Here is a 27,483-nt window from a genome sequence, read left to right on the forward strand (position 1 = left end):
ACACCCATCCATCAAATAACCAGCAAGCAAACGCCGCAAACAAACGCCGCAAACCCTGCCCCGACCCAATATGAGAGAGAGAGAAAGTGTATGTATATATATATGCATCAACTCACTCACCTTTCCCCCTCTTCCCCCCCCTTCCTTCCTTCCCGCTTCCTTCCTTCACCCATACCTTCCTTCACCCATACCTACCCACCAACCTACCAACCTCCATCGCCACCCCATCATCCTCTCGACCCTCCAGCCACCTAGCCATCTAGACCCTCTATCCCTCCATCCAGCCCCAAAAAACCACTACACCCCCCCCTCCTCTCTCCACCATCACCATCACCATCACCATCACCATCACCATCAACCAACCAACCAACCGGCTACCAAAAAGAAATAAAAGAAAATGCCATACTGCATCTCAGCCCCTTAGGAGAAAAATAATGATAATCAACCAGAAAAAAGAGAGAAGAAGAAAAAAGAGAGAAAAGAGATATAAAAGAGAGAGAGAGAGAAGAGATTAAAAAAAGAGGGTAAGGAGAGAGAGAGAAGGAGAGAGAGATGAGAAGAAAAGATGAGATAAAAAAAGATAAGCAAAAAGAGAGAAGAGAAAAAAAAAGAGATAAAAAAGAGATAAAAAAGAGTAAAAAAAAGAGATAAAAAAGAGAGAGAAGAAGAGAGAAATGAGAAGAGATGAGAAGAGAGAGATGAGAAGAGAAGATGAGACGAGAAGAGATAAAAAAAAAGAGTAAGAGAGAAGAGAAAAAAAAAGAGAGGGTAAGGAGATAAAAAAGAGAGATAAAAAAAGAGATAAAGAAAGATAAAAAAAAAGATATAAAAAATAAAAAAAAAAAAGAAGAAGAAGAAAAAAACGGACAGACGGCAGCGTCTTCAGCAAGGGTAGGCTCGGTACTGCGCTGCGCTGCACGAGGCGGGATGGGCTGGGTGGGGGTGTTCTAGCATTGGAGGGATGGCGTGCGGTGTTTCTAGCATCGGAGGGATGGGGGACGAGGGAGGAGGGCCTGGTTGGTTGGTTGGTTGGTTGATTGTGTGGATGAGTTGTGTGGATGAGGGAGGACGGCTTGGTTGTGTGGATGAGTGTGGATGAAGGGCGGTTTAATTGGTGCTTGTCGAGGTTTTTATTTGTTCGTTTGTGTGTGTGTGTGTGTGTGTGTGTGTGTGTGTGTGTGTGTGTGTGTGTGTGTGGACTGTGTGGATAGAATAGGAGGAGGGTATTTCATCGTCGTGTATCGTCATTATCATCGTCGTTATGTATCGTTATGTGGATGGGGTGGAGAGGGTTTTCATCATCTTTATCGTTTCATCATCGTCGTTATTATCAGCATCAGCATCAGCATCAGCAGCATCAGTCATCAGCATCAGCGGCATCAGCAGCAGCAGCAGTAGCAGTAGTAGTAGATCATTCGCCATATAGTATCATTCGATGTATTTCAGCAAAGTGAGTAAGTAAGTGAGTAAGTAAGTGAGTAAGTGAATGGTATCATTATATACACACATCATGCACTTTCCGCATCGACTCCCTTGCTGCAATCCGGGTGTCCCAGCCCGGACTCCTGATGATTACTTCTTCCCCCACCACCGCTCACACCCATCCCCTGTGATACCTATAAGTCCCGGACTCCGCATCCCCTTCTTCACCGCCATAGTCTTCCCTCCGCGTCCCTTGCAGCGGTAGGTCGAAACTGTCGCTGTGGTCCGGCTCTTCGTCTTTCGCCCACGTCACGTTCTCCGGTTTCTCCACCTCGTGCCGGCGGTCTGATTTCCGGCCGAGGCCCAACCCGGGCCGGGAGCGTTGCCGTGGGCCTTGGGTCGGTCGTTGTGGGACGGCTAATCTTCCACCGCCACCGTCGCCGTCACCGCCGGCGCCAGTGTCTTCATGGTGTCTATCGGCGGGCACTTTCTCGCCTATATCAGGACCTCGCGGTTGCCCGTCTAGCTTGTCTTGTGGTTTTGTCTTTCGCCATGGCCGTTTGTACCACGGGGTCTGAGAGGGAGGGGAGAACCAGGTCAACTGGCTCGCCGGCGTTTGCACACTATCCAAGCTCTCGCTATCATGACTTTGTCTCGCCTTGACGAGCCTCGCCCTCAGGTACAAGACCAGTGGGCGCATTATCGGGGCACAGGCGCCGATGATTGCGAAATTGACTTCCAAAATGCGCGTGAGGGCGTTACCGACCCCGACCCAGGTGTAGTCGCCGGAGAGGACTTCCCAGGAGTATGAGGTGCGGACGATGCAGACGGTGCCGGTGATGACGCCGAGGCCCATGAGGAGATTGAGTGCGATTTTGGTGCGGAGTTTGAGGCGGGCGTTCCAGAGGAGGAGGATGGGGAAGGCGGCGCCGATGAAGTCCGTTATGATTGAGAAGACTGTAGCCAATCAGTGATTGCTCCCGTTCATCTTCTCTTGACAGACACCCTGTGTAGCTCGGGAGTGTCGGGACCAGGGGTAGACTCACCACCCTGAACGATGATAATCTTCTCCACGGCCTTCTTACTCATGCAATGGCCCGGCACCGCCCCCTCCACCGTCTCCCAATTCTTCTGCAACGGTATACACTGGAACAAGAACAGTAGTGTCAACGGCACATGCGTGACCACCAAGAATCCAATCAATCCGAAAAGGAACCACCGCCATCGCTCGAATTTCGATATTCGCAGTAGAAAGAGGCAAATTGATATTTTGGAGAGGGCGAGCGTGATGAAGACCTGAATCCAGTCCAGGAAATTGTATTTGAGGAAACCTTCGTAGTGGTCTGGGGTGAGGTATTGGACGTGGCGGCCGAGGCCGTAGTCGACTTCGAGCATGACGAAGCCCATGCCTACTGCGTTGATCATCTGCTCAGACACCCGTCGTGCATTAGCCATTACTGTTCATATTCCAGTGTTTCCCTTCTCTGTCCCACACGGCAGAGCGGTGTTGTAGGTCGGGCACAGCTCACCTGCGTAAGAGCAATGACCGCATCGTCCCAGCCGAAATTGCGCGTGATCCATATCCTCGTCATCAACCTCAAACACACCAGTATAGTCGCTGGTCCAAAGACGGCCCAGTTGACGGCGATGAGCATGGGACCGAGATTCCTGTCGCCGACCGAAGGGATTATCTCTGCTTTGTCCATTGCAGCGACAGGGGACACTGAACCGACGCTGGGACCTGTGAGAGCAGCCACCGTACAATCATCGCTTGAGAATTGATGTCGGCCTGTGGCAACGGTGTCGACAGCGTGAGGATGGCAGCGGTGAGGTGTAGGTAATGACTCCGGTGGGGGTCAAGAAAGTGGGCAATGTGCAGATGCAATGGAGTGAAGTTGGACTTTCCTCGGTTGGACTCGATGGATTGGGAGGTAGGTTAAAGTAGGTTAGGTACTACTAGTAGAGTAAAGTAGGTGACTTGGGATTGGGACTTGGGAGGATTTGATGAGCTAAACAAGCGTCATGTCCATCGTCGATCATCTTTTCTGCACCGGAGCTTCTTCGTGGCTTCCATAACCCTTCCATTTGTCGCTAGTTCATCCACCGAACGAGTCCGCCCTTCACTTGCTATTACACAAATAGTAAAGATCCGCAGCAACCGGCTGGGTCTTGGCGTTCTGGATAGCTTCAGCAGATCACCGGCCAAAAATGCGGGGAGTGTCTGGTCCAATTAGAATCGAGCTTGATGGTTTGCACCAAAATAAGTCACAGCAAGCAGAGGTGGGAAAAGTGGGGACTGGTTCGTGATTGGGTGCGAGAACGAGAGGGTCTGCTTGAATCGCCGCATCCCCGCAATTCATCAAGGTTTATTCTCCGAAAAAAGACAGATGAAGGCGCATGAAAAAAGGGGTCCGAGTGGTTAAAAGTATAAAATAACTTTTTCCGGTAGCTCGTAGCTGTGAGATATACCCGCACCAATAGTACCTGGCTCGCTTATGCACTTTGTCTCTAAGCGAGGTAGGATCAATGACGTTGTCTGCATCCTTCGGCTATCCCAGGATACTACTGCACAGTATGATGCACGTCATCACTATACAAATCATCGCATGCTTTAAAGCTCACATTTAATCAACTATCACCACCATCGTTATTCAACCTCAGACCGACGACGAGTTCTAACATAGCAATACAAACACCTAATAACTCTCCCTCGTCCCATTCTTCGCACTGCGGAATATAGCCTCCACCATCTGATGCCTCTTGACCGCCTCATCAAAATCCACCAGATCTTTGTTCCCTTCAGCAAACGCAGCGTACACCCCTCCAATGCCCCCAAATGGCCCTTTCTCAACCTCGACTTCCTCCCACTTTCCCCCTTCCTTGGTCGCATATGGTCCTTTATCTCCGTCGTCTTTGCCGTCCTGCTTAGGCAGCGCAAACTGATACAAAGTAGGCGGGGCCATCGCAATAAATTGGTTCCCACTTTCGAACTTGAGCGATCCCTCCTCGCCAGAGACGATCCACTCAAAATGTCCTGGCGTGGCTTCGGTGGTAGATGAGGACACATAGCTGACCGTAGCACCGCTCTCGAGCACGCCTTGGATTGAGACAAAATCCGCAATGTTGCTTTTGACCGGCTCACTCTTGGAACCATCGGCTTGAGTGAATCGAAGCTCCGGCATAGTGGTTGCAGTGGTCGCGTTGAGAGACTTGAATTCGCCGAGGAGGTAGCAAAGCGGATCCAGCGCATGGATGGTTGGAATCGTTACCAAGTTCGCTCCGCTCTTGGGGTCGTTGAGATAACTATTCTTGACAGGAATGTTCACCACCAAGCTATTCGAAGCGACCAAAGTGGTTCCAATGATGCGGCCGAGAGCACCAGAGTCGATGATCGATTTGGCTTTCTGGACGCTGGGAAGGAGCCGCGCTTGCAGACCGACTGCAGTTTTGACGCCTTGCGTTCTGGCTAACGCAGCGAGCTCTTCTGCTTCTTGAAGGCCGTTGCCGAGGGGCCATTCGACGAAGACGGATTTCTTAGCATGAAGAGCTGGGAGGGCGAGTTGTTTGTGGTAAGGTGTCTGCGAATTTGAAGTCAGCCTGCTTTGCTCACTACCCTCACCCCACGTCCCGTGAAGGTGAGCATCCAAACAACCAACATACCTTAACGCTCACAACAACCAAATCAACATCCTTATCGTCCGCAATAGCCTCGGGGCTGCTATACGCCTTGTCCGTCGAAAGGCCATGGGCCTCGGCGGCCTTCCTCGCCGTCTCAGGCGAAGACGTGCTGACGGCCACCAGCTTGAACTTCTCGTTCAATGGAGCCGATTTGAGAGGGGAAGAATGAGCGCTCGTGGCCCAGGCGGACTGGTCTGCGGAGAGACCGATGATGCCCACGCCGATGGGTGCCATTCTGCGTCAGGGGGGTGAAGCTGTAGGGGTCAGTGGATGTTGGACTAGGTATATAGGCAGGTGTAGACGTAAAGTGTAGAATGCGAAAGGAATGATTACTGCATACATGAACAGGACCGTCAATGGTACTTATATACACAAAAATCTTGGCACCACGGAAGTCGGTCAGGCTACGTTCCGAGCATCCCCACTCTGGCTTACAAATGCCATGGGCCGATCTCCTGCAACGAAAGTATCAGCAGCACCATCACGCCATCACTCCATTCATTGAAAACCAGACGATTACATTCGTCCGACTGCAGCCTGCAGGAAAAGAGACTGACTGACACTGCTCGAGGTCAAAACCAAGCACATTGCGCTCGGTCCAACTTTCTCTCCCACGCCGCGTCCTCTCAGGAAAGTCTGACAAAGATTGTAAATCCGGAAGAAGGTGGAGCATCCGGTCCCGAGCCTTTGCGCCCTGGACTGGGTCGTCGCGAGAAGAGCAGGAGGGAATGTATTAGTACGTAGCTTACGGATCGGTCGAGCACCCAGGCCGAACAGCCTGACACATGGCGTGCTTTTGCTCTCGCATAATGGGCGCTGTGAGGGATGCAGAGACGGATTTGAAGGATATCAAGGTCGGAGGTGGTTCCTCGAGGGACAAAGAGAGAGGACATGCCCGGTGTGTCCTGGCCAACCACGTGTGAAAACTCTGGGGCGCCTTGGTAAATATCCCTGCTGAGTGTTACCAACGCCCTGCCAGGGTATATGGATTGCACCTGCTGTCACCATAACGAGGCGCAGGGGCAGACAATGCGGACGGAGTGGTTAACCAAGGAAGAAATTGATTACGGCGCCGTCATGAGTAAGTGACACCGCTACGGATGGCTGATGCTCGCACTGGAAGAAGAAACGAGAGACAGAGAGAGAGAAAAGAGGGTATTCTATAGATCAGGATTCAATCCGAGAACTTATCACGCTACGCTTCCAGGCTTTCGTGACCAGCTATCCTTGCCGCAATTTTACGAAAGATTGATACGATGGACGGGCCGGGGAAGAGAAGAGGCGTAGAGCTTGCTTTGGGTTGACATGTTATGATGACGCAACAATGGAGCGAGGGCAAAGCAATATATCTGACCGTCAAGACAGGAAGGGAAGCTGAAGGTAGGGTGATTTGAATAGAGCTTGGACATATGAGAGGTGCAGGGTTTCTTTTCAAGGTATTTACGCCTAGACGAGAAGCGGTCTACGCATCCTCATGGGCCCCCCCCCCGCACTCCTCGTCTCCGGCATGATACCAATCCCTTAGGCTTCCTTTTTGTAAATTTCATCGATCCCTCCTAGCGCCATGGCAAGCTCTCCCCCCATCGCTGCCCTGTACCGCTGCAGATAAAGTCTCAACGCTCGAGTGGGATTTTCGAACCCACTCCGTTCCATCGCTTGGAGGACGTCGTCGTCAATCATCAAGTTACGGCTGGTAGATGCCATGCTGCCTGCAGCTAAAGGGCCCGTTTATGAGTCAGCGAACAAGCTTTTCAAAAAGAAGACCAAAATTCAATGACTGGTATACGGTACGGGTGGACGGAATCCAGAAGACCTTCGATGGTCACGAGTTGAATATATTCCACCGCACAAGCCTCGACCCTATCGCTCGCTTCTCTCGAGATCTTCGCCTCCTGTGGCAGCGCCTCTTTCTTTCATGATGTTGCAAACTGCCAGGGGTCAAGGGATATTCCGACAGCGAAAGAGCACGGGGGAGACGGACCGAGTGTGAGTGGAAGTCGACCACCTTTTGATTCTCTGGATAGTATTGGTATCTGGGAGTTTTGAAGATCGCTAGACGATGGAACAGGTGTGTTGTGAGCCGGAGCGTTTACGTCCGATTGGGGTAGCAGCTGTCGCTGAGACTCCCACTTACCTGTGTGTTGCAGCAGCATCTGAGGGTCTGTCGCTGTGGTGGAGTTTAGCAAGCCCCGTTCTAGGCCTGAGATGTTTGTTTTTTTGGACATACTACTCGGTTTGGTTCCGGGAGGCATTTGAACGGCGTCCTGGGATCTTTCAATCCAAGCAGGGTTATTTCCTAACGAAGGCATCAGCATGCCCAGTGGTTCCTTACGAAGTCGTTGTATCCTGATTTATCGGCGGGTTTGTGGGGAGAAGACATGCTGATGCGGTAGCAGTGCTGGTACATAACAGAGGGATACAGACAAACTATACGTTAGAGGAATAAAAGACAGCATCAAGCGGCGAACTGTAAAAGTCGTTATAGGTACACCAAAAAGTCGAAACCGTCGACCAAAACCAGGGTCCACAAGCAGCCTTTCAAGTCTTGGAAGCTAAGAGATGTGACGACGCAAACCGCGAACAGCGCAGCGATAGATCGAGCAAAGCAAATACAAGACAGCACGGCGTTGACGCATTTGACATACGAGTGAGAAATGGCGCTTACCCCTTTTCGTCCTTTTGCTCCGTTACTGCATAAGAGACCATCACGGTCGCATGAGATGCTCTTCGGGATATACATCCGCGTCGAGTACCTTGCATCCGGTACAGCGAATATTGCACGAAGCCTGACCTGCAATCATTTCCGCATCAGATGAGAAAGCTCTCACTAGGCTTTCTGGCAACAGGGCACGAGGTTATCGCATGCTCCGCTGCGACATGAGAGGTCATAGCGACTCGTAGTAGCCTTTAACTATGTACATTCGGTCGTTGTGGCAACGGACAGCGATCACGACTTCCCACTTCCCCCACGCATCTTCTCATCACGATACCTCGCCAGCAGGGACATGATCATCTCGAACTCCGCTGCTGCCAAAACGGCAATCCCAAACACGCACACACAACGGCGTCTGGGCTTTCTTTACCGTCCGTTTCGGTTTCATGAAAGATTTCGATCGAAAGGGATTTGAAACAATTTCCAGGCTTGGAAGAGGTTTGCCGAGGCCGTCGATATCGGCACCCCAATAGAAACAATAGAATATAGCCTTGAATGAGCGACCGTGCATTGGATTACCAGCACTGTAACGAAGTATACCTGTCGTATTAACGGCCATGTGCTCTGGTCGAAACGTGTTGCAACCCTTTGCCGGGATGCTCACCCTGAAGAACAGATTTCTCCCACTCCGGCCCCGTCGGTGTCTCTCTGACAGCGGAGCTGGTCTTCGCTCAGTCAGCCACAAATTTCAATAAAATGTCGCCGCATCCTAGGAAGTCGAGCCTTGAATTCGAAAAAGTGCACGGGTGTGCACAGTTATACGTTGTCAATATCCGCCATTGGGCGGTCACAACGTCCCGCCTAGCAAGCCCTGAACGGGCACATATCGTACCCCAGCGCTAAGAAAACTCCCACGCCTGTGCGGCATAGACTTATCATACTCGCTGCTGACGACTGTCCCCGGAAACCGATGCCCGGGAGCAGATGTCCGGGTTGTAAATACCCGAATGCAGCACTATGAGACCCATTCGTTCAAAATCCCACTGTAGCGAGTAGATCCCGATCGCAGCGGCACAAGGCTGGATACGACGATGGCGATGAGCCAGGTATTGGACGGAAACGGACTTCTCGTTGAACACGAGAAGAGTAGTGGTGATGTGGGGTGACGCCAGCCTACAACACCAGATATCATCATGCCGCCATTTGATACTGGCTTTTAGACGCTCACCATTTTCTTTTTCAAACATGGACATCGCTCACGACGGCTACCACCCGGGATTTAACAAAAAGACAAGACCGAGACCAGCATTATGAAGCTCCTCTGACATGGCTCGGTCGTGGAGAACTGCCCGAGTCTTCCCGTTGTAGAAGGCCTGGCAAGTTCAAGAAAAAGATCGTCTCGTGGTTTCAAAGTACCGCCGCGTTCCAAGAGTTTTTGGATGAGCCGGAACAGACGTTCATATGCGATGGGAGACCTGGTGCTGGGAAAACAACTTCGGTAACCCCAACATTTAGCTATCTGCAGAGCAAGGCCAAGCAGGGATATGCCTCTGTTGCATCTGTTTTCTTCCAGGAGAAAAGCAAAGCTTCAAGATGTCCTGCGACTATTCCTCCTCCGGTCGTTGAAATCATTCCAAACGCTGCCGGACCAAACGCTGCCCGAAGGGCTAGAGCAGCTTTTCAAGGAATGTAGGTCTGAATATCCGCCAAGCGTCGACCAGATGGTATCAGTGCTCCAAGTTGTGGTCACAAGGTTTTCTAAAGCCTATTTGGTGCTGGATGTCCTGGATGATTTCTCGAATAGCCGTGACGAGCGAGAGAATCTGGCATCAACTCTTCGAAAGATCCAACGAGAAACCGGCGCATCCATTCTTGTAACTTAAGAAACATCTTCAAACGGTCCGAAAAGACAACCTTCTTCGAAATCCGGGCCCGAGACGATGACCTCGGACCTATATCGACGGCCAGATATCCAATCCGACTGAAGATCCCGTTGAAGGGATCCGAAAGTGAAGGCCGCGACCTTCAAGAGAGGATTCTGAAAGCTTTGATCAAATCACCATCTGGATCGTGAGTATCAGGTGCACCCTACGCCAATGGTGATGAACTGATCCAATCATCTGATTTCTCGTCGCGAAATGGGGTATCAAAATGCTGCTCGGGCAGCCTTCAATCTTAGAGGTCAAACGTACCCTGCGACGACTCGAGGTGGACTCATCCGGTCCCATCGACAAGGCTTCGTCGGATCTTATTGATGGGATGTATGACTTGTGGTTCCCAAGATGTGCGGGACATTGCATTGACCACGCTAGCACGGGTTGCAATCTGCGAAAGGGTTTTGTCCGTCTCAGAGCTGCGAGAAAAGTCTTGCGGTGGAACACCCCGAAGCGCGAAGCGAGGCACTTCGATGAAAACGACATGATATCGATGAAGAAGCTCAAGACACTTTGCATTGGCCTGATCGAGGTTGATGAAAGCTCCCAGACTGTACGGCTGGTCCACTCTACGTTACAAGGATACATTCCACGACGGCACCAGGACTCGGTATCCGAAACACATTTGCGAATGGCTATGGTTGGCTTGGAATACCCGTCCATCGAACGCTTCGATGTCGTTAACGAACACACCAATGACCGAAACCCCCATCTCTAACCAAGCGAGAACGTCGAGAACAACGAAGACCACATTTTTCAACTACGCAGCGAGTCACTGGGCACATCGTTTCAACCGGGTACCTATCTCTCGTGACATGATGCAGCAAGACGGGGGCGAACTTGAACACTTAGCTCTAAATTTTCCTCGAAGATGAGGTGCCCGTGAAAAATGCTAGCCGGTCCACGTCCGTTGATGTGCCTTTTTTTAACCACCAGATTGCCGGGAGAAAGTAGACCGGTCTTCACTTGGCTGCCCCTCTTTGGATCCCAAACTTTGGTGCCAAAGCTCTTGGCTCGTGGAGACTCGATCAACGCACGGGATGGAAGAGGCCGAGCGCCGTTACAGATGGCTGCTCTGGCAGAGCAAAAGGATGTCTCCAGGATCCTTTTGGCAGGTCCTGATGTCGACGCAGACCTAAAGGACGAAGATGGATTCACTCCTTTGCGCGTTGCTACATGCTGCACAACGGATATCTTTATTTAAGTGGACACAGTACAGCCTGTTGGCTCAGTTCCTGTTTGCTTTCTCCGCGGTCCGACGGATTCCCATCAATACCTAGCCTTTTGTCTCTTAAACCGTCTTGCTGAGCAACAACAGACTGCTAGGACTGTGGAAGATCGAATCGAATCCTCGAGTGTTGCTGGGACGCCACAAGAAAATTCAGTGGGTGAAAACTCAACAGAGAATGCTGGAAATGGCGCGCTAAAGAAATCCCTTCCTAGCAATACCTTGGATCATGCGGTAATACGGAAAGGCCAAGCGACAGTCCAATCTTCGCCGAAGACAATAAAAAATCGAAGCAAGCCTTTCATCCTTGAGCATGGCTACTGGCCGCACACCTCTACATGACAATGCAAAGTCTGGCTATGATGATGTCACCAAAGTACTGCTAACAAGGAAAGACATCGATACTACTGTGTCAGATGGTGCTGGCATGACACCATTGCACAAGGCAGCCAGATACGGCAATCTTTCCGTCGTCAAATTGCTCAGGCAACGACCCGAGATCTCTGGCCATGAACGTTCAAATCAGAAGTTCGGTCGTTTGCCCATCCATATGGCCGCAAAGTACGACCGCTTGAAAGTGGTTGCGTATGTCTTCGCACAAGACGAGGAACTCGTCAACGCGGTCGATAACGATGGGAAATCGGTCTTGCACCACGTACTCTTCGAGGATACGCCACAGACGATCGAAGCCGTGTCGAAGCGTAAAAACATCAAGCCTGATCTGAAAGATAATTCAAGGAAGGACGCCGCTTTGGGACGCGATCGAGAATATGACCTCAGCTCTGCAGTCTCAGTCCTACGCCGGCGCTCCGACATCGACCAGGATCCAACGGCTTCTGACCGTCGTCGACCAAAGAACGGAAGACATGGTGCTCCACCACCAATAGAACCTGGTTTGAAGGCCGCGCGTGATCGAAATGATGTCGCCCTCAACAACGAATCAAATCAAGCACGACATCGCCTTCGGCACTAACATCAGGAGCCTCAGCTCCTTTTCCCACATCCCTCCCAGAATGAGGCATATCAAGAACTGGTACCCACACAATCAGAAGGTCCTCGATACCCAGCCGTACGTGCGTCGAGATTTCTTCGCCCACAACGCCCAGTAACACGGCTGCAGGCCTCTCACCCGACCGCTCCAAGTCCCTCATCTCCTCGAGAAAGCGAGCAGCCATATCGAACAGAGCCGTCTACGGTCCCTTTGATATACATCACAGCCAATTCAATTCCCGGCATCACAAGGTCCGTGATGGACCGACGCATCGATGCTTCACCCAAACATCATTGGCAAGCGCCCGGACGCTTCGAGTCGGCTATTCACGTTCTGGAGTTTTCAGGCACCCTATTTTTTTGGCCAGGCGGCTTGCCAGCTGCGGTTATATGCTTTTTTTCCCCTTAACCCCGTCGCAGCGGCATGAATTTATCACGGGATCTTGGATAGAAGTCTGCACGTGCAGAATATCCCATCGCTCTGGCAGAGGCGAGGGTATATTTTTTTGACATCAACGTGTTCCTCAGCCGAGCTTTTTTGGGGGTTTAAAGTGGCAAATTCGATAACCTCCCACCCCATCTCCACAGGTCCCCGGTAAAAAAATCCCCCCCCGGCGAGGAAATGCAGACTCCACCGCACTCCGGCTCTTTTACACCCCACACATCCCACTCCAAAAACGGTTACCCCCCCTCGTGTCCTCGGCCCAGCGCCGGAAAGAGAGAGAGAGAGAGAGAGAGAGCAGCCTCTGACAAGACCTGACCTGTACGCACCGGCACGTGTCGCAGTCTGGCATCATCGTCGTCGAGGAGTCGCGGGTGACGAAACCATCCCCAAGCCACTTTCCCGCGCACTCACTCACTCACTCACTCACACGTGGCGAAAACATAATGATCCGATCCGATCAGTGAAGTATAGATAGACAGATAGATAGATAGATAGACAGACAGATAGATAGATAGATAGATAGATAGATAGATAGATAGATAGATAGATAAATAGATAGATAGATAGATAAATAGATAAATAGATAAATAGACAGACAGAAAGACAGCTAGCCAGCTACCAAAAAACCCTCACAAACCAAACAACCGTGAAAAACACACCTACTCTCTCTATCCCCCGCTTTCCCCGTCCCAAACCCCAAACCCCAAACCCCAAAACCCCAAACCCCAAACCCCAAACCCCAAACCCCAAACCCCAAACCCCAAACCCCAAACCCCAAACCCCAAACCCCAAACCACAAACCACAAAACACAGCCCCACAAACACGAATTTCAGTCAGGGATGACTTTTTGCCGGTATTGTACAGCTAGCTTCCCGAGTGGCAATTCCACAGCACCAGCCTACATAGTTCCAGGGCCGGGGCCAGCAAACGTTCAGCGAGGCCCTCCGCCCGAGAGGAGGAGGGGAAGCCCCATGCACGTGTCTAGTGGACCACTCGGTCCATATCGTATCGTATCATATCATATCGACGAATCAATTGCGTTAGGCCGTCGTCGCGATACCGCAAGTACCCGCTCCGCCGGTGTTCAAGCCGGGGGTGAAGGGAAGTGGACATCTGCATTTTTGTCTGCCTCGTTGTTCCGGATCTGTGATCATGGATCCAGGTCCCTACGAGACATGTGTTCGTAGGCTTTCCGTCAGAAATTGCGTCGACGACTATGGGCATTTATAAATTGCTTAAAGGGCAGGCATCACGACCAGAGTCACACTGCCTTCAGAGATACTGAAACTACGCGAACTGCAAGCTCCGACCGTCAGATTGCACGCAATTGATTGGACCTATCTCAGGCTTATGGTATACAACTCCTCATCGAGGCCAGCCTTTCCTACGTAACTAAAAGTTGAAGCCCAGAGTCTGCCAGCAGTAAAGCATTAACCGTCTCCTCGATAAGCATCGCCAGATTCGTCAGAGCTCAAGTGTTCGCTTGGTCGTGATCTATCTCGTTCCATCATGACATTGTTAGAAGTGAAAGAAGGCGCCAAACATTCACACGGAAGAAATCCATATCCCCAGAACATTTCCAGAATATTGACCGCTACCTTTGAGGCATGTAAGTAGCGCATGCAGGCCATAAGGATAGAGGACGCCGTTCAAGTAGCTCAAACAAAGTCGACCTCAGCGGTGACGATCTGGTACTCGCCAGTAAGCGTCGAGGGATCTAGACCAGTGGGAGAAGTCCAGCTTAGCAGCATCTTCGTGCCACCATTGATGATGTCGTTGGACCCGTAGTAACCCAGGTGAGTTCCGCCAGAATAGATGTACTTCCCACTCAGACCAGGACTTGCTTTGAAAAGAAGCTGCTGCTCTGACCATTTGTACTTGAGGATGTTCTCAGCGTAATCGGAGGATGAGTCTCCTCCGGGCGCAAATGGTGGAAGTATGCCTTGGTCTGCAAGAAGGTAGCGATAGTAGAAGGTGCTGTCGGCGTAGGCAGTCATGTACACGATGATGAACGTCAAATGTCGGGGTGAATAGAAGACATCGATGTCCATGAAAGCGCCTTCGATGAAGTAGGCCTTAGATGATGAAGAAGGCATATCACCGCTCCAAGAGCTGCCATCCCAGTATTCGAACTTTTCCCCAGGTCAGCATGTTATCTGGATCGTCAGCACTGAGAGAACCTACCGAGTCACGATCACCCACGGTGGCAGCCGATGTTCGCGCCATGAGAAGGCCACCAGCAACGTTGCCAAAGAGATAGACGTTCCCATCGTCCCCTCCTATACCAGAAGCACCCCAAGAGCGGAGACCTCCCGCACAGCCCCATTCTACCTCATCTTGATCAAAGATCTTGTTCACGGTACGCTCGGCGATTGGACCACCCTTGCCGCCGGCGGTGATTGTCAGGAGTGTTGAACCACTGTAGGTAAATACTGCAGCTTTAGTGGCCATGTTGACGTTGTCGTAAACGATTGGCGCATAGATAATGGCTGTGGTTGCATCAAGAGGAATGATAGATGATTCAGGCCAGATTGCATATCGCTGACCGTTACCTTGCAAGGCTTCGTTGTACGCTATTTCACCTGTTGTCAAAGGTGCAAAGCCGCGCATCCGGCCAACGTTGTCACTCCATTCTCCAATGCCGTCCTGTAACTCTAGGGCCTTCCCACTTAAGCCATTCATGCCAACGTCAATGGCCACAGAGCTCGACACAAACCCAAGGAAATTGCCATCTATTGTGGAGGTGGGAGGCGAGTATGAGCCTGTATCGCAGAAGACGAACAGGTGCTCACCATTGAGCATACCTCCTTTACCGCCGTCTCGAGATAGATGAGGGGTATCAGTCAAGGGACTGAGATGGGACTGTGTTGAGAGGTTAACTTCGAGAACGCCAGTTTCTGGCGACATGGGGTAGCCGGTGGAAAGACCGCTGTTGACTCCAGTGGTGAGTAGGGTCTTAGCAAGCGCTATGCCTGCAGGAGCTTCGATGTCAAGGTATTGCGATGAGGGCACGTTTTGACTCGGACCTTGTAAGTGGGATCCTGCAACCTTGGGCGGTATGATAGAGTCACCCGAGGCGTACGTGACCCCAGGGCTGGAAATACTTGATGCTGAACTCGTGGCAGCTGCGGATGATGAAGAAGGGGTATCCGTTGAAGTTGCGCTGGTTGTAGCTGAGGATGAAGCGTAACCTATGCGGACTGCACCCTGGATCCTCAGGGTTGATGGGGTCGGGTTGTCGATCGAAGACTTCAAGTAGCAATCATTGGCACCTTCGTCTCGGCTGGCAATGAACAACGCGGCCACGCATTGGACGTGATGAGCATTGTAATTGTATGCATCGCACTTCTGAACACAACCGGCAAAGCTATCGACCAGCTGGAAAGGGTAATCATCGTCTGGAAAATCGGTGTTGCAGACGATTTGGTACACAATACCAGCGTCCGATGTGTAGGTTGTACCGTTGTCAGCTGGGCACACTGAGATACCTGTGGCGCTTGGAGCTACTGACGACGCGGTAGGGGTTGGATTCGAGAAGCCTCCAAGGACGAAGGATTGATAGCCGTCTTCCTGCCTAGGAGCAATAACTGGGTGGTCTGGATGAGGTCTAGAGGCATCGAAGGCTGAGAGGGAGTGGCCTTCATCTTCCTTGTCTGAAGCGTTCTTCAAGTCACCTTGAACTTCGAGACCAGCTTTCCAGAGAGTGATCCCGGCAGGTTCAGCGTCTGTAAAAGTAACAGGTCAGCTTTGCACTCAGCGCTAGGTTAGCCAGTACGTACCACTTGTCTTTACCAATATATTGCCTGTAGAAGATGGGCCCAGCTCGGTGGTTGGAGCTGCTTCGTGTTTGCCGAAAGTTTGCGAGGTATGATAGCGGTTTCGACGACGGGTGGGAAGACTAGCCAACTTGCCACCTTGGACTTCTAGAGCTTGGAGCTGTAACTGCGGGACGGGTGTTGGATAAGTGAAATGATTCGAATGATGAGTTGCATTGATAGGACCACAGTCCCCGCCAACGCAATGAGCAACGCCAGTAGCCGTAGGAAGTACGGCAATGGAGTCTGGAGGGCAAGTTAGTACGCGTAGCTAGGTCTGGCAGCGTGGTGGGGCTTACTGTCCGCTAACCCGGGGGTGGCGATACCCAAGCTGCTACCAGAGCTAGCTGTTGACTTGTGCATTATACGACCAAAGACATCGCCATGCTGGTGACCATGAGCTCGGAGCTTCGCGTTAGTGGTCAGTGCCAGTCCAGCTGTGATGAGCGAGACCACGGTCAAGCCGTTTGAGAAGAGCTTGTTCTTCATGATCGGCCTAACGCGAGATGTGGTCAGCAAATCTGGGGAAGCTTGCGGGCCATCGCGTGCTGAGTCTCGTGGAGGCAAGAGTGACTTACGCACCAAAAGAGTGACGGTGTTGATGTTCAAGAGGTGAAGGAATGTGGTGTAGTGAAGTGTAAAAGAATGAGGGAAGGGTTTGAAAGCGCCAGGAAGATACTGAGATCAAATGAACGTGGTGGCTGCTGCCGAGTTCTGTTGTTGTATTAGGATAGGAGTGTCAACAAAGGAGGAAGGAAATGGAGGGAAATTTCAGATCACCGAGTGACGATTATGGGATTCGACCGCGCTTACGGTAATCACGACGCCGATAAATCTGCCCCTTTCTTCTTATGGATTTTTTCACAGTGATACAAAGCAGATTTAATTGGGTCGAGACCCCGCTCGCGCATCTCCGAAGCGCCGGCGAGGTTGCAACGGATTCTGCTATTCCCCTGGAAGCGGATGAAGCGGTACCTGTCTTGGTATTTGCAGGAGTTCTTTCAAGGAGGACTCGGTGCAGATGGCTAGGGAATTGGCTAATTATTGCTTGCGCGTTTCTATCAGATATGTGCTTATGGTGTTGAACGTGATGATTTATGTGTCAGAGAAAGGGAAATTTGAATGGACACCCACGAAGAGCAGCTGGTAGGATACTCAGGCCCGAGTGATGGCCATGTTCATGCCACGAAATATGACACGTGGAATGCATGCATTGTTTCTCACCTCGCATAGTGAATCTGGCGTTTCGAGACGCTTCGGTTCGCATGTTCCGGTGGTTAAAGGATATCTTCTTGCCAGTAGCGTAAGCAGTTTGCAGACGAAAACGGCGGAGAGATCCTCGCAATGAGACTGACAGCCCTGCAAGCTGCCGTCTACTCTCGCACCACACTCCCACCCTCCTATGTCACTCCGCCTTCCCGGCCTGCTCATTCAACCCCGGCGCCGTACCCTCCGTCGTCACATTCCCCTTCTCAATATCCGCTGCCCACAGAGCTGCTCCCACCGTATTTGTAAATGCAAACAGGATACTCGCAATAGGCACCAATTCTAGCAGGACAGCTGCAACACCGAAGCTAACCCATACCTATCAGCACATGTTCCGAATCCCAAAGCCCCTGCACTGGTGCCGCCTGGTGGTGACTTACCTCGTGTACGCCGCTTTATACTCCTCAATGTGCTTCTGCTTCTGAGTACTATTCCACTGCTTCAACTGAAAATACCGCGAATGAGCCGCCGGGCCAGCACGCCTCCCCTGCAATACCACAAACAGAACCGTTCCAACCACTGGTATGAAGTTCAGCGGTAGATACATGAAGTACCTAATAATTGCCGTAGGCGTAAACTTCTGAAACGGCTTCTTCGTCAACTTCCCCAGCTTGCCCATGATATCGCTGCCTCCTTTGATCTGCCTTCCCTCGCTGACAAGATTTGTAGTATTCTTAGACACCAGCACGCCATCAAATGTGTCGGTGAGAGCGTCTTCGATGAGGAAGGTCTTGCTGAGAATTGTGAAGAGGGTTGAAGACTCAGACAGGACGAGCAGGGCGGCGCTGACGGCAGCCAAAGGGCCAGAGGTAAACGCCATGACGGCCACCTGGGGTACGTAGGTGAAGAGGAACATAAAGGTGGTTACGCCGAGGCCTAGAGTCATTGTCGGGGCAAGCTTGGTTGTGAGAGGCTTCCTGGGAAGGTAAGTGTTTAGCGTCTGCTGTCTGCTGTGCTAGCATTGCGGTCGCGAACGGGGCCATACCATAGAGAGCGATGGGATAGGAAATAGTAGATACCCTAGACACTCGAATTCATTAGCAGACAGACCTCCGAGTGTTGCGGTAAACAACTGGTAGAATCTGACAGCTTGCCTTGACAGGGTATAGGTATGCCGCAGAACGCGCCGCTTGAACGGTTAGGGTCTTGATGCGGTCGGCCTCGCCGACAGCGACGTCCCTGACTTTGTCTGCCATGGTAGGAGAGTGGTTATATGCAGAATAGAGTAGTGAGGGCGGAGGTGATGTCGATTGTACGAGTCTTGCGAGCCTCGTTGGAGTGCCATGAAAACAAGGCACGTGATCAGTATCAGCCCTACGACTCTCTTTTACGCTTGCATACTCCGTCGTGAGGGGCATGAATGACTGAAGTAATAATCTCGATAGAAGCTTGATATCTAAAATTGGATGATCCCGTTTGAACAAGTAGACCCCTAGGTACAATGGTGGTACGTAACGCTTGCACTGTTCGTTGCCAACCTCCACACTCCGTATCCATGCTGTCCAACGCCCCGAACGCCCATGCTCCTTGGCTATGGAAAGATTCAATGATCACTCAAGATATCATCTCATCTATCTCGGTTGGCTTGCGGTTGTCTCCTCCCTGCCTCTCCGCTGAACGCAGATAGACTAAGCGATGTGAGACCCCTCCAGCTGCTCCTCGAGGTCGAGGCTTCGGGTTGGTCGTTGACGAGAGTAGCTGCCATATCATCACCGCGCTCCAGGTCAGTATCACGAGGGATTGGAATTGCGGCTGAAGGCGATTCGTTGGTAGTCTCAGCAGCCTGTGCCTGGACGTCTTCGACATTGTCGTGGTATGGTGTGTGAGCGGCAGATGTGGTAGTGCTCGAGGGTGGATTGGTCATCGAGCGAACGACGTCCCCTTTGCAGATAGGGCACGTTCGGCGGCGAGTGACAAGCCAAGGCGTTCTAGCAATCAGTCAGTACACAGTTAGGTAAATGAAAAGGCGTAGGTTGCTTACATGCACTCGGCGTGAAACTCATGGCCACACGGTAGGCTCATCACTCTGCTTTCACCATCCACATATTCCTCAAGACAGACCACACACTCGACTTGCTTGCCATTGTATTTCTTGTGAGGCTTAATCAGACTGGCGCCTTTCTCCAGCTGCGCTGTGGATACCTTTGCACTAGCTCGTTCCAGAGACGCAGAGACAGCGTCCCCAATACCCGATGCCGTCGCTGAACGTGGTCTCGAACGAGCTGTGACAGTCCGAGGACACGTCTGGAGGAGAGGAGAGGTCGGCGAAGAGCTTTGAGGCGAAGCAAACCGCGTCGACGAAGTGGTAGAAGTGCAGGACATGGTATGGTATGTCCGTATTGGAAGACGATCGACCACAGATTTCGGCGCTCGCCATCTCCGTCGACGGATCCTTGAACGCAATAGCAGGAGAGCGTAGACAACTGTCAAAGTGACTAGTGGGCTTACTACTAGAACGAGCAGCGTATCGAAAAAAGGGCTTGTAGACATAGTCGTTGGGGTTAGAGTGACCCACAGTCCTTCATGTTCCTCATCCGACTCGGCGTCAAGCTGGCTGACACTGGCTTCCTGTGCTGCAGCTTGGTTCTTCAAACCGGTGGCAATTTTCTTGCTCTCGTCTTTCGCTGCAGCTTTCTGGGATTGATCACTAGTTCCGGCCTTGTTTCCTGGCTTGTTGTATTGTCCACTACCTGGCGTGATGCTGCCACCTGTTAGGGCGCTTCCTGGCTTCTCATCGGCTGAATCACCCGCCTTCCCAGATCCTTTCGATGGCACGGGAGTTGCTGCAGAAGCTCGAGTGGTCGTAGTGCTCTTCGTTTTGGCGGAAGGCTTCGCTGCTACAAGATCTGGGTCGCGCCAATCCTGAACGCCAATAACAAAATCATCGCTAGAACCGGGATGTGAAGAATACTTCTTGGTATCTTTGGTGACTTTTCCGAATGGCTCGCTTTTGCTTTGGCCTTTAGCTTTCCCATTCTTTTCTTTTGAGTTCGTCGCTTTTTCTTTGGGTGATTCGTCAGTCAGTTTCTCACTAAACCAGTCGAGGCGGCCACTGCTTGGCGGTCGCCGACTGTCCTCCAGCGTTCCAGGAGCATAATTCTCCCTACCCATTCCCAGACTAGACGCGAGGGATCTTAGCCAGCTCGGCTTTTCCTTTGGCTGCAATTTTCCGTTTTTTCCCGAAGACTTCGCATTCTTTCCCTTAGAAGATCTCGACGGTGTTGAGGTCGACTTTGGACCGGACGCAGGTGTGAAGGTAGGTCCGTCAACGTCAGCTCTAGTCTTTGAACCCTCCTTCTTAGCACCAGCACTGGATCCTGGTCCAGTTATTGTGTCCTCTGATTCAGACTCATCCACAGGGCTCTCAGGAGGAATGAGGGATGAAAGCAGATGAGCAGTAGTATGTGACGTGAACAGCGACGGAATCGTGACATTGGATGTGTCTCCTCGTGCGTACATTGTGACAAGTGCGCCACCGCGGGTATGGTCACCCACAATGAGAGCGCTGCCACCTCGCCGCTGTGCCCATTTGACTTTTTCCAAAAAACCACAGCCGCCGCGACTCAGCAATACAATCTTTCCGGATATCTCAGCACTTTCCTGCAGCGACTGTATATCTGCATGTGTAGAAGGTTGCCCCACTTGAGCCGCCTGGTGCTGAGCAGGTCGTCCGGGCCCCGAAGGCTTCGAGACGGGTGATGAAGGGAGAGGGTGGTGTAGGTGGTCGTCAGTGCCGTCAGCCTCAGAAGGCTCTTCGGCATCGTCGGATACTACTTCGAGTGGTGAACCCCCACCATTCTTCTGCTGAGCAGCATTGGCCTCGTCGCCACTGTGAGCAACAGAGGTCTGGTCGGCGCTGGTATCTCTACGATGCTGCTGAATGCCGCCTTCCCAGCCGGGTACATCGCTGCACCCAAGCTCGCCTTCTGCGCCTGCGCCAGGGCCTCCTCTTCCTAAATTATCATCACCAAAACCGCTGCCGATCCAAAGCTGCCCACTCAGGCCATTTCCTGAAAGAGAAGGGCCAAAATCGGCAGGTCGAGCAAGGAAGAATGTTGAGTTGTCGTCTGTGAGGCTGATGATGGCTGAAGGCGGGAAGAGAGTAGACGGCGTGTGGAAGGAGAACAGAGCGCGGAGGCCACTTTTTGGCGTGTCGGAGGTTGATTCTGTTGCTATCTGGCCCCTTGGATTTGAATGTAGGAGGGAAAAGAATGTCAAGACAGTCGGTAGGCCGACAATGCACAAGAATACCAAAATCAGATGGTGGGGAGGCATCTTGGAGCGAAGGCGTGCCTACTCAAAAGTTGGATAAACGCTCAGACTGCCGCCAAACAAGGATGGCGGAATACAGCGTCCATAGAGATAGGGAAATTTTACGTAAAGCAGGCCTCTTCATGCAGTAGAATTTTCAGTGATAATGGTCAGGAGTGCTTAGGAGACTGTGATGTCGGAGTGAGTGTGATCATGCTGCCAGTGCCAAGGCTACGATGGCGGCTCGGGTACTTAACTCTAATGAGGCTAGCCAATATTGCTTTTGTCCAAGCTGGTTAAGCTGGTTAAGCTTTTTTTCAGAAATCTAGGATCAATCACGTCATGGTCAAAGATGTCCTTTGTTTACATATCTTAGCGTCTTCGGTGCTTTATACCTTACATTAGCAAAGCTGCATAACTCAAGTAGCAATGGTCCTTAGGCAACATGCTTTACGAGTAGGTCTCCGACCACAAGAGTCCAGACAAACAACATGTCCTGCCAACATCTATGATCAAAAGCCTAGGGCATCCTGTGTACAAGAGACTTTACTCGGATGGATGTAGCTACCTTAGACATCTAACCTTTAACTCTCAAATACCCGTTGCTGAGAAACTTCAACCGCTGACGTGCGCTAATCACTCCATCACCATACAAATGGTCAAGTATGAAAACGGTGGGATGTGTCAGAAAGCAGAAGGCAGCGTTGCGAAGAGCTGTTCATTGTCTTCGCACCCTTCGCTGCTACTAAACGGTAGCTCGTAGAAGATGGAATTTGGTTGAATATGAGCGCCAGTGTACCAGCCCAGCAACTGTGCTGGAGCATAAGGAAGGCGCGGCATGAGCGACAGGTACCGCTTTCCTTTCTGCGGGCAGTGTGTCTCATCGCCTCCTGCCAACGGCTTCTTTATGTTTGAAGCTCAATCAACTTTCCCAGTCTCTTCTTCCAGTGTCCTGGATAACTTCATTGATCCTACATCCTACCGCATTACGCAAACCTACATCCTACAATCATGAACATTGACGAACCTCTAGCCGCAGGCTTCGTGCTTCCGGGAAGGGCCAGGAAGCTACACAGGCAGGGGACTGACTCCACAATCGTCAATCGGCTTCCAATCCTGAGATACCTACCCAGACACTTTCGCTCTCATTTCGTTGCCATGTGCGGAGAGTTCATCGGCACCTTTTTATTCCTCTTCTTCGCTTTCTCCGGCACCCAAGTCGCAAACACCCAAGCGAAACCTCAGACGTCCACTACTGTTGCTCAGGCTTCCAATCCAGCCCAACTCCTGTACATCAGCTTGTGCTTCGGCTTCTCTCTGGCCGTCAACGCCTGGGTTTTCTTTCGCATCTCTGGAGGGCTCTTCAATCCTGCCGTCACACTCGGAATGTGTCTCGTCGGGGCATTGCCATATATACGCGGCGTGCTTCTCGCGGTGTCACAGATCCTCGGTGCCATTTCTGCGGCCGCGGTCGTCAGCGTGCTATTTCCAGGACCACTGGACGTCCGGACCGCGCTCAGGATAGGCACCTCGATTACCCAGGGTCTCTTCATCGAGATGTTCCTTACCGCTCAACTAGTCTTCACCATTTTCATGCTTGCGGCCGAGAAGCACAAGGCAACCTTCATAGCGCCCGTTGGCATTGGCTTGTCGTTGTTCATTGCTGAACTTACTGGTCCGGTCCCAATAATGGACCCAACCTCTGTGTCTGCTGACTGCTTCAGGTGTCTTCTACACCGGCGGGTCAGTAAACCCGGCTCGATCATTCGGCCCTGAGGTGGTCTTACATACGTTTCACCACTATCATTGGGTATGCCGCCCTTGTCCCTGCAATTGACAACGGACACTGACCCGCGGGACACTCAGATCTACTGGCTCGGGCCCATCCTCGGCTCGCTTCTAGCCTCGGGCTTCTACCGGTTCATGAAGATGCTCGAATACGAAACCGCGAATCCCGGTGCCGATTTCGACGAGCACGAGAAGGAACATTTCGACCCGGAGATCCACGGCAGTCGGCCTCCAACCACCGTCCACCTGCAACCAAGCGATCAACAGACTCACGGCGCGGCCAGAACCGTAACCGGCGCAGAAGCCGATCACTACGACCCGGACGGCGTCAAGGCCAGTCCGGGAAACCACACGGCTGGACAAGGGCGCCATCGGAGGATGTCCGCGTTGAAAGGCGGACGGAAAGAGCCCGGCTTCTCACCCGCAGAGGTATCGCAGAAGGAGACCGAGGACCTCACCGACGTCTACGACGCTGCCCCTGGGGCGGAGTTGGGTAACGTGTCAAACGGTGCGCGAACTTGACGGGATCCGTTAAAAGGCCGAGGTGTGGAGCAGGCAGGATGACAGAGGTTGGGTCGCTTGGGGAGGATCGCATGGCTTGCTTTGGCTTTCGTCTGGGGATTTGAGGCTAGAGAAGGGGAGAGAAGCAGGTCTGTATGGCTTGGAATACATGGATTCACACTCCCTTTCCGCCAGCACATCAAGTATATTAGCAGTAGCTTCGTTCAGTCATGACATGAACAAGAACAAGCAAATCGCAAAGCCGGAGAAGCCTATTATTAATCACGACTCTACTTGCTCCATCACGAGCGGGTCAGAAGTATGTAGAGTGTTCAATCCAATCGGGACGGTAAGACTCTTCGAGAAGGGGAATCATTGATATGCTCATGCTCGTTTCGCATTTCTATTTACAGGCGGGCTATTGCATACCGCAATGCGACTGCTTTTCCATCAAGCTCCTTCCATCCCTTTTCGATATCCAGCTCGAGCAAGCAAGCAAGCAAGTATCCTGACTTCGCACCCGCAAATGTGCTGACATGGCGAGTATCAATCAGACCGCTTTCCCCGGCCTAGTTCAAGTGAGGGTCGAGAGCGTTGGCGGTCTCGGTGTAGTGGTGACCGGGGTGAACGATGTCCTCTGGGTGCCCGTCTCCATGGTGGTGCTTCTCGGAACCCTCGACGTATCGCTCGCCCTCACCAACGAGGCCCGTGCGGCCGCTTGAGCCGGTGCCGGAACCGAAGCCGGAATCACCACCGGTCATTCCTGAGCCTGTGCCGGTTATCCCCTCACCAGTGAGACCGGTATCGCGAGTGTTAGAGTCGTAGCCGGAGCTACCACCTGTCAAGCCTGAGCCCGCTCCAGACAATCCCTCGCCGGTGAGACCGGTATCGCGAGTATTAGAGTCGTAGCCGGAGCTACCACCTGTCAAGCCTGAGCCCGCTCCAGACAATCCCTCGCCGGTGATACCGGTATCGCGAGTATTTGAGTCGTAGCCGGAGCTACCACCTGTCAAGCCTGAGCCCGCTCCAGAATATCCCTCGCCGGTGATACCGGTATCGCGAGTGTTTGAGTCGTAGCCAGAGCCCAAGCCGGAGTCATTGCCAGTCAAGCCGGACCCTGTTCCTCCGCTAGTCAAGTCAGCACCGCCGGTGTTCGTGTCGTATCCAGAGCCTGTTTGAGGAACTGAGCCCCCAGCAATCATGCCCTCGTCACCACCGAGGCCGGAGCCAGTAACCGTGTTATCACGGTCCATGCGAGAGCTTGAGTCGTAGCCGGAGCCCGTACCTCCCACTATACCAGTGTCGCGGGTGTTTGAGCCGGAGCCGGTCAAGACATCCTGACCGTCGAGACCAGTGCTGCTACGGTCGTTGGGGTTGTAGCTTGATCCGGATCCCGCGTTCATTGAGGACTCATCCATAGTGGTGCCACGGCCCGTAGTGTCGACGCCAGAGCCAACAAGGCCGGTGTCACGCTCGCTTGTCCCGGTGTACTGAGGCCCAGCGTTGTTGCCGCTACCGAGGCCAGTATCCCGGAAAGTGCTATCATAACCTGAGCCAGTACCAGAGCCGATTCCAGAGCCTGCACCTGAGTCTTGCATTAGCTCAGCATTGGAAAGGCCTGTACTCCCAGTCCCGGCATCTCTCGCTCCATGGATGCCAGGCTTAGTGGAATGGAGGACACCAGGATTGGTAGGAGACATGGAACTGCCGTGGGCAACAGAGCCGGACTCACCCTCGATCCCGGTCTGTCCAGTGAGTTCTTGGTTCGAAAGGCCAGTACCAGATGTGCCGGTGTCACGGTCACCGTGGATACCACGCTTGGTGGAGTTGAGGACGCCAGGGTTTGTAGGCGACATGGAGTCACCGTGAGCAACGGAACCTGAGACGGGAGTGTCATGAACGCCGGACTGGCTGCCGTGGTCTCCCTGGAGCCCGTCATGCTCGAGCTTTGCGTTCTCTGGAGTGATGAGATTAGTAGCCGATGGTGACGCTTTCAAGAGAGGGAACTCACCATCTTTGTGGCCGCCTTGAAGGGCATCCTTGACCTTGTGCATGAGTCCAGACATGTTGGCGGTGTGAAGTGTTTATTGAAGAGTTAATTGTAAATGAAGTTGGACGTGTGAGTTGGTTGAGAGGTGATAGATTGAGTACGAGGTTCGAGGTTTGAGAGTTGTTGAAATGAAAAAGATTTGGTGAAGCAGGATGAAGGCGGGGTCTTAAGTAGTTGTAGAAATAGGTGGGTAAATAAAGATGTGCGCTTTGCTTGCCGTACGAACTAACTACGAATTGAGGGTCTAAGGTAGGTACTCCCTGAGCTGGTACAAGGTAAAGTAGTGAAAAGTGAAAAGTTGGCAGGGACTTTTTCTCATTCGATTCAGACGTCACATGCCTACACTACCGGTTTACTATCAAGGAATCAAGTTAGAACAATAAATTACAAGCTCAGCTTTCTGATAACTTGGCATGAGCGGGGCAATCTCGCCCCACCATTTCACTGATGTCACTCTCACGTGCGAAAGGTGTGGCGTAGAGGCGTACATGCACAGCCACAGATCTACAGTACAGGACCCCGAAGCCTTTCTGAGGGCTATCTTTGCCTTTGAGGCTTCGAGATTAACAATTTCATGGCAGAAATGATGCTCTTTATGTCATGTTGGAAGAGAAATACGGTCAAAATGCATGATTGCATCAGGCAAAATCCTTGTGCAGTTGTGAATACCAGGTTCGGAAGCCATTCTCTTCCCTCTGATCGTCTCATAATTGTAAATCAAGACCAAAACAAGAGAGTACTCTCCGGGCCAGCTATCCTCTGTCGTGCTCTTGAACCTTGGACGTTGTCCATGACATGTCCATCAATCATCGAAAATATTAATATGCTGTCGCCGTGGCCAGTAGATTCATGATTCGGGCTCATCCGGCTTGGCGCAATGCTTGACTCGCCATCTCCGACCTCATTCCATTGCAGATTCTTCCACTCCCTTCATTCATGCTTCCCCGATCATCATCTGTTGTCTGACTCATATGATTTAGGCGAGTCGTTGTTCAGAGAATCCCATTTTGCTGGCCTGGGCCCTTTTCATGCGTCTTAAAAGGTGCTGTCAGCGCACCATAGGCGGAGAAGAGATGCTTCAAACCAGCAGTCACACTAAGATTTGACACTGGAGAACGAAGAGTGCGCCTGTCTTCCGCCTCGATGATCATTGCTAACGACATTTTCTATACAGTAGATTGACTCCGTCAGTCAAGGGTCCGTGACCGCAACGAAACAGCGAGCATTCTGCCGAGGCTTCTTGCTCTCCGACTTGACCGCACTTCTCCTTCTGTGGAACCCCGAGACAACAATACAGGACTTGTTTGCCAAGTACCCTGACATGCCGAGAAGCTCTTTGTGCCTGTCTGGGCTGCGTTGCATGTGTTGAGGAGAGAGTTTCATCTCGGCAACGCAACACTCGAGATGGAGCTGGACTGCAACGAGATTCCGCTCTACTGCTGCAGGCTTTGAGAACTCCAG

The 27,483-nt window shown here is 52.0% G+C and overlaps 9 protein-coding genes across 9 annotated transcripts; 3 read left to right on the top strand and 6 right to left on the bottom strand.

Moving 5' to 3' along the window:
- Positions 1–1,594: 1,594 nt before the first annotated feature.
- HO173_008140 (uncharacterized protein) lies at positions 1,595–3,128 on the bottom strand (the record flags this gene model as incomplete). Its single annotated transcript, XM_037310040.1, has 3 exons — positions 1,595–2,379; positions 2,469–2,847; positions 2,952–3,128. The coding sequence occupies 3 exons, from the start codon at positions 3,126–3,128 to the stop codon at positions 1,595–1,597; spliced, it is 1,341 nt and encodes a 446-aa protein (XP_037163000.1).
- Positions 3,129–4,118: 990 nt separating this feature from the next.
- On the bottom strand, positions 4,119–5,334 carry HO173_008141 (uncharacterized protein; the record flags this gene model as incomplete). The annotated part of the gene is made up of 2 exons (XM_037310041.1): positions 4,119–5,000; positions 5,083–5,334. The coding sequence occupies 2 exons, from the start codon at positions 5,332–5,334 to the stop codon at positions 4,119–4,121; spliced, it is 1,134 nt and encodes a 377-aa protein (XP_037163001.1).
- Positions 5,335–9,904: 4,570 nt separating this feature from the next.
- On the top strand, positions 9,905–10,405 carry HO173_008142 (uncharacterized protein; the record flags this gene model as incomplete). Its single annotated transcript, XM_037310042.1, has 1 exon — positions 9,905–10,405. The coding sequence occupies one exon, from the start codon at positions 9,905–9,907 to the stop codon at positions 10,403–10,405; it is 501 nt and encodes a 166-aa protein (XP_037163002.1).
- Positions 10,406–11,228: 823 nt separating this feature from the next.
- On the top strand, positions 11,229–11,888 carry HO173_008143 (uncharacterized protein; the record flags this gene model as incomplete). Its single annotated transcript, XM_037310043.1, has 1 exon — positions 11,229–11,888. The coding sequence occupies one exon, from the start codon at positions 11,229–11,231 to the stop codon at positions 11,886–11,888; it is 660 nt and encodes a 219-aa protein (XP_037163003.1).
- A 2,121-nt stretch (positions 11,889–14,009) lies between these two features.
- Positions 14,010–16,655, bottom strand: HO173_008144 (uncharacterized protein; the record flags this gene model as incomplete). Its single annotated transcript, XM_037310044.1, has 4 exons — positions 14,010–14,483; positions 14,536–16,076; positions 16,131–16,412; positions 16,466–16,655. The coding sequence occupies 4 exons, from the start codon at positions 16,653–16,655 to the stop codon at positions 14,010–14,012; spliced, it is 2,487 nt and encodes an 828-aa protein (XP_037163004.1).
- A 916-nt stretch (positions 16,656–17,571) lies between these two features.
- Positions 17,572–18,628, bottom strand: HO173_008145 (uncharacterized protein; the record flags this gene model as incomplete). Its single annotated transcript, XM_037310045.1, has 4 exons — positions 17,572–17,740; positions 17,813–18,349; positions 18,418–18,452; positions 18,527–18,628. The coding sequence occupies 4 exons, from the start codon at positions 18,626–18,628 to the stop codon at positions 17,572–17,574; spliced, it is 843 nt and encodes a 280-aa protein (XP_037163005.1).
- A 371-nt stretch (positions 18,629–18,999) lies between these two features.
- HO173_008146 (uncharacterized protein) lies at positions 19,000–21,707 on the bottom strand (the record flags this gene model as incomplete). Its single annotated transcript, XM_037310046.1, has 2 exons — positions 19,000–19,360; positions 19,414–21,707. The coding sequence occupies 2 exons, from the start codon at positions 21,705–21,707 to the stop codon at positions 19,000–19,002; spliced, it is 2,655 nt and encodes an 884-aa protein (XP_037163006.1).
- Positions 21,708–22,694: 987 nt separating this feature from the next.
- Positions 22,695–23,993, top strand: HO173_008147 (uncharacterized protein; the record flags this gene model as incomplete). The annotated part of the gene is made up of 3 exons (XM_037310047.1): positions 22,695–23,358; positions 23,408–23,493; positions 23,550–23,993. 3 exons carry the CDS (start codon positions 22,695–22,697, stop codon positions 23,991–23,993), a joined length of 1,194 nt encoding a protein of 397 aa, XP_037163007.1.
- A 548-nt stretch (positions 23,994–24,541) lies between these two features.
- On the bottom strand, positions 24,542–26,038 carry HO173_008148 (uncharacterized protein; the record flags this gene model as incomplete). The annotated part of the gene is made up of 4 exons (XM_037310048.1): positions 24,542–24,810; positions 24,895–25,557; positions 25,705–25,929; positions 25,984–26,038. The coding sequence occupies 4 exons, from the start codon at positions 26,036–26,038 to the stop codon at positions 24,542–24,544; spliced, it is 1,212 nt and encodes a 403-aa protein (XP_037163008.1).
- Positions 26,039–27,483: the final 1,445 nt, after the last annotated feature.

Source organism: Letharia columbiana, assembly GCF_014066305.1.
Source record: "Letharia columbiana isolate WasteWater2 chromosome Unknown Sc0000028_s0, whole genome shotgun sequence".
NCBI classification, from domain to species: domain Eukaryota; kingdom Fungi; phylum Ascomycota; class Lecanoromycetes; order Lecanorales; family Parmeliaceae; genus Letharia; species Letharia columbiana.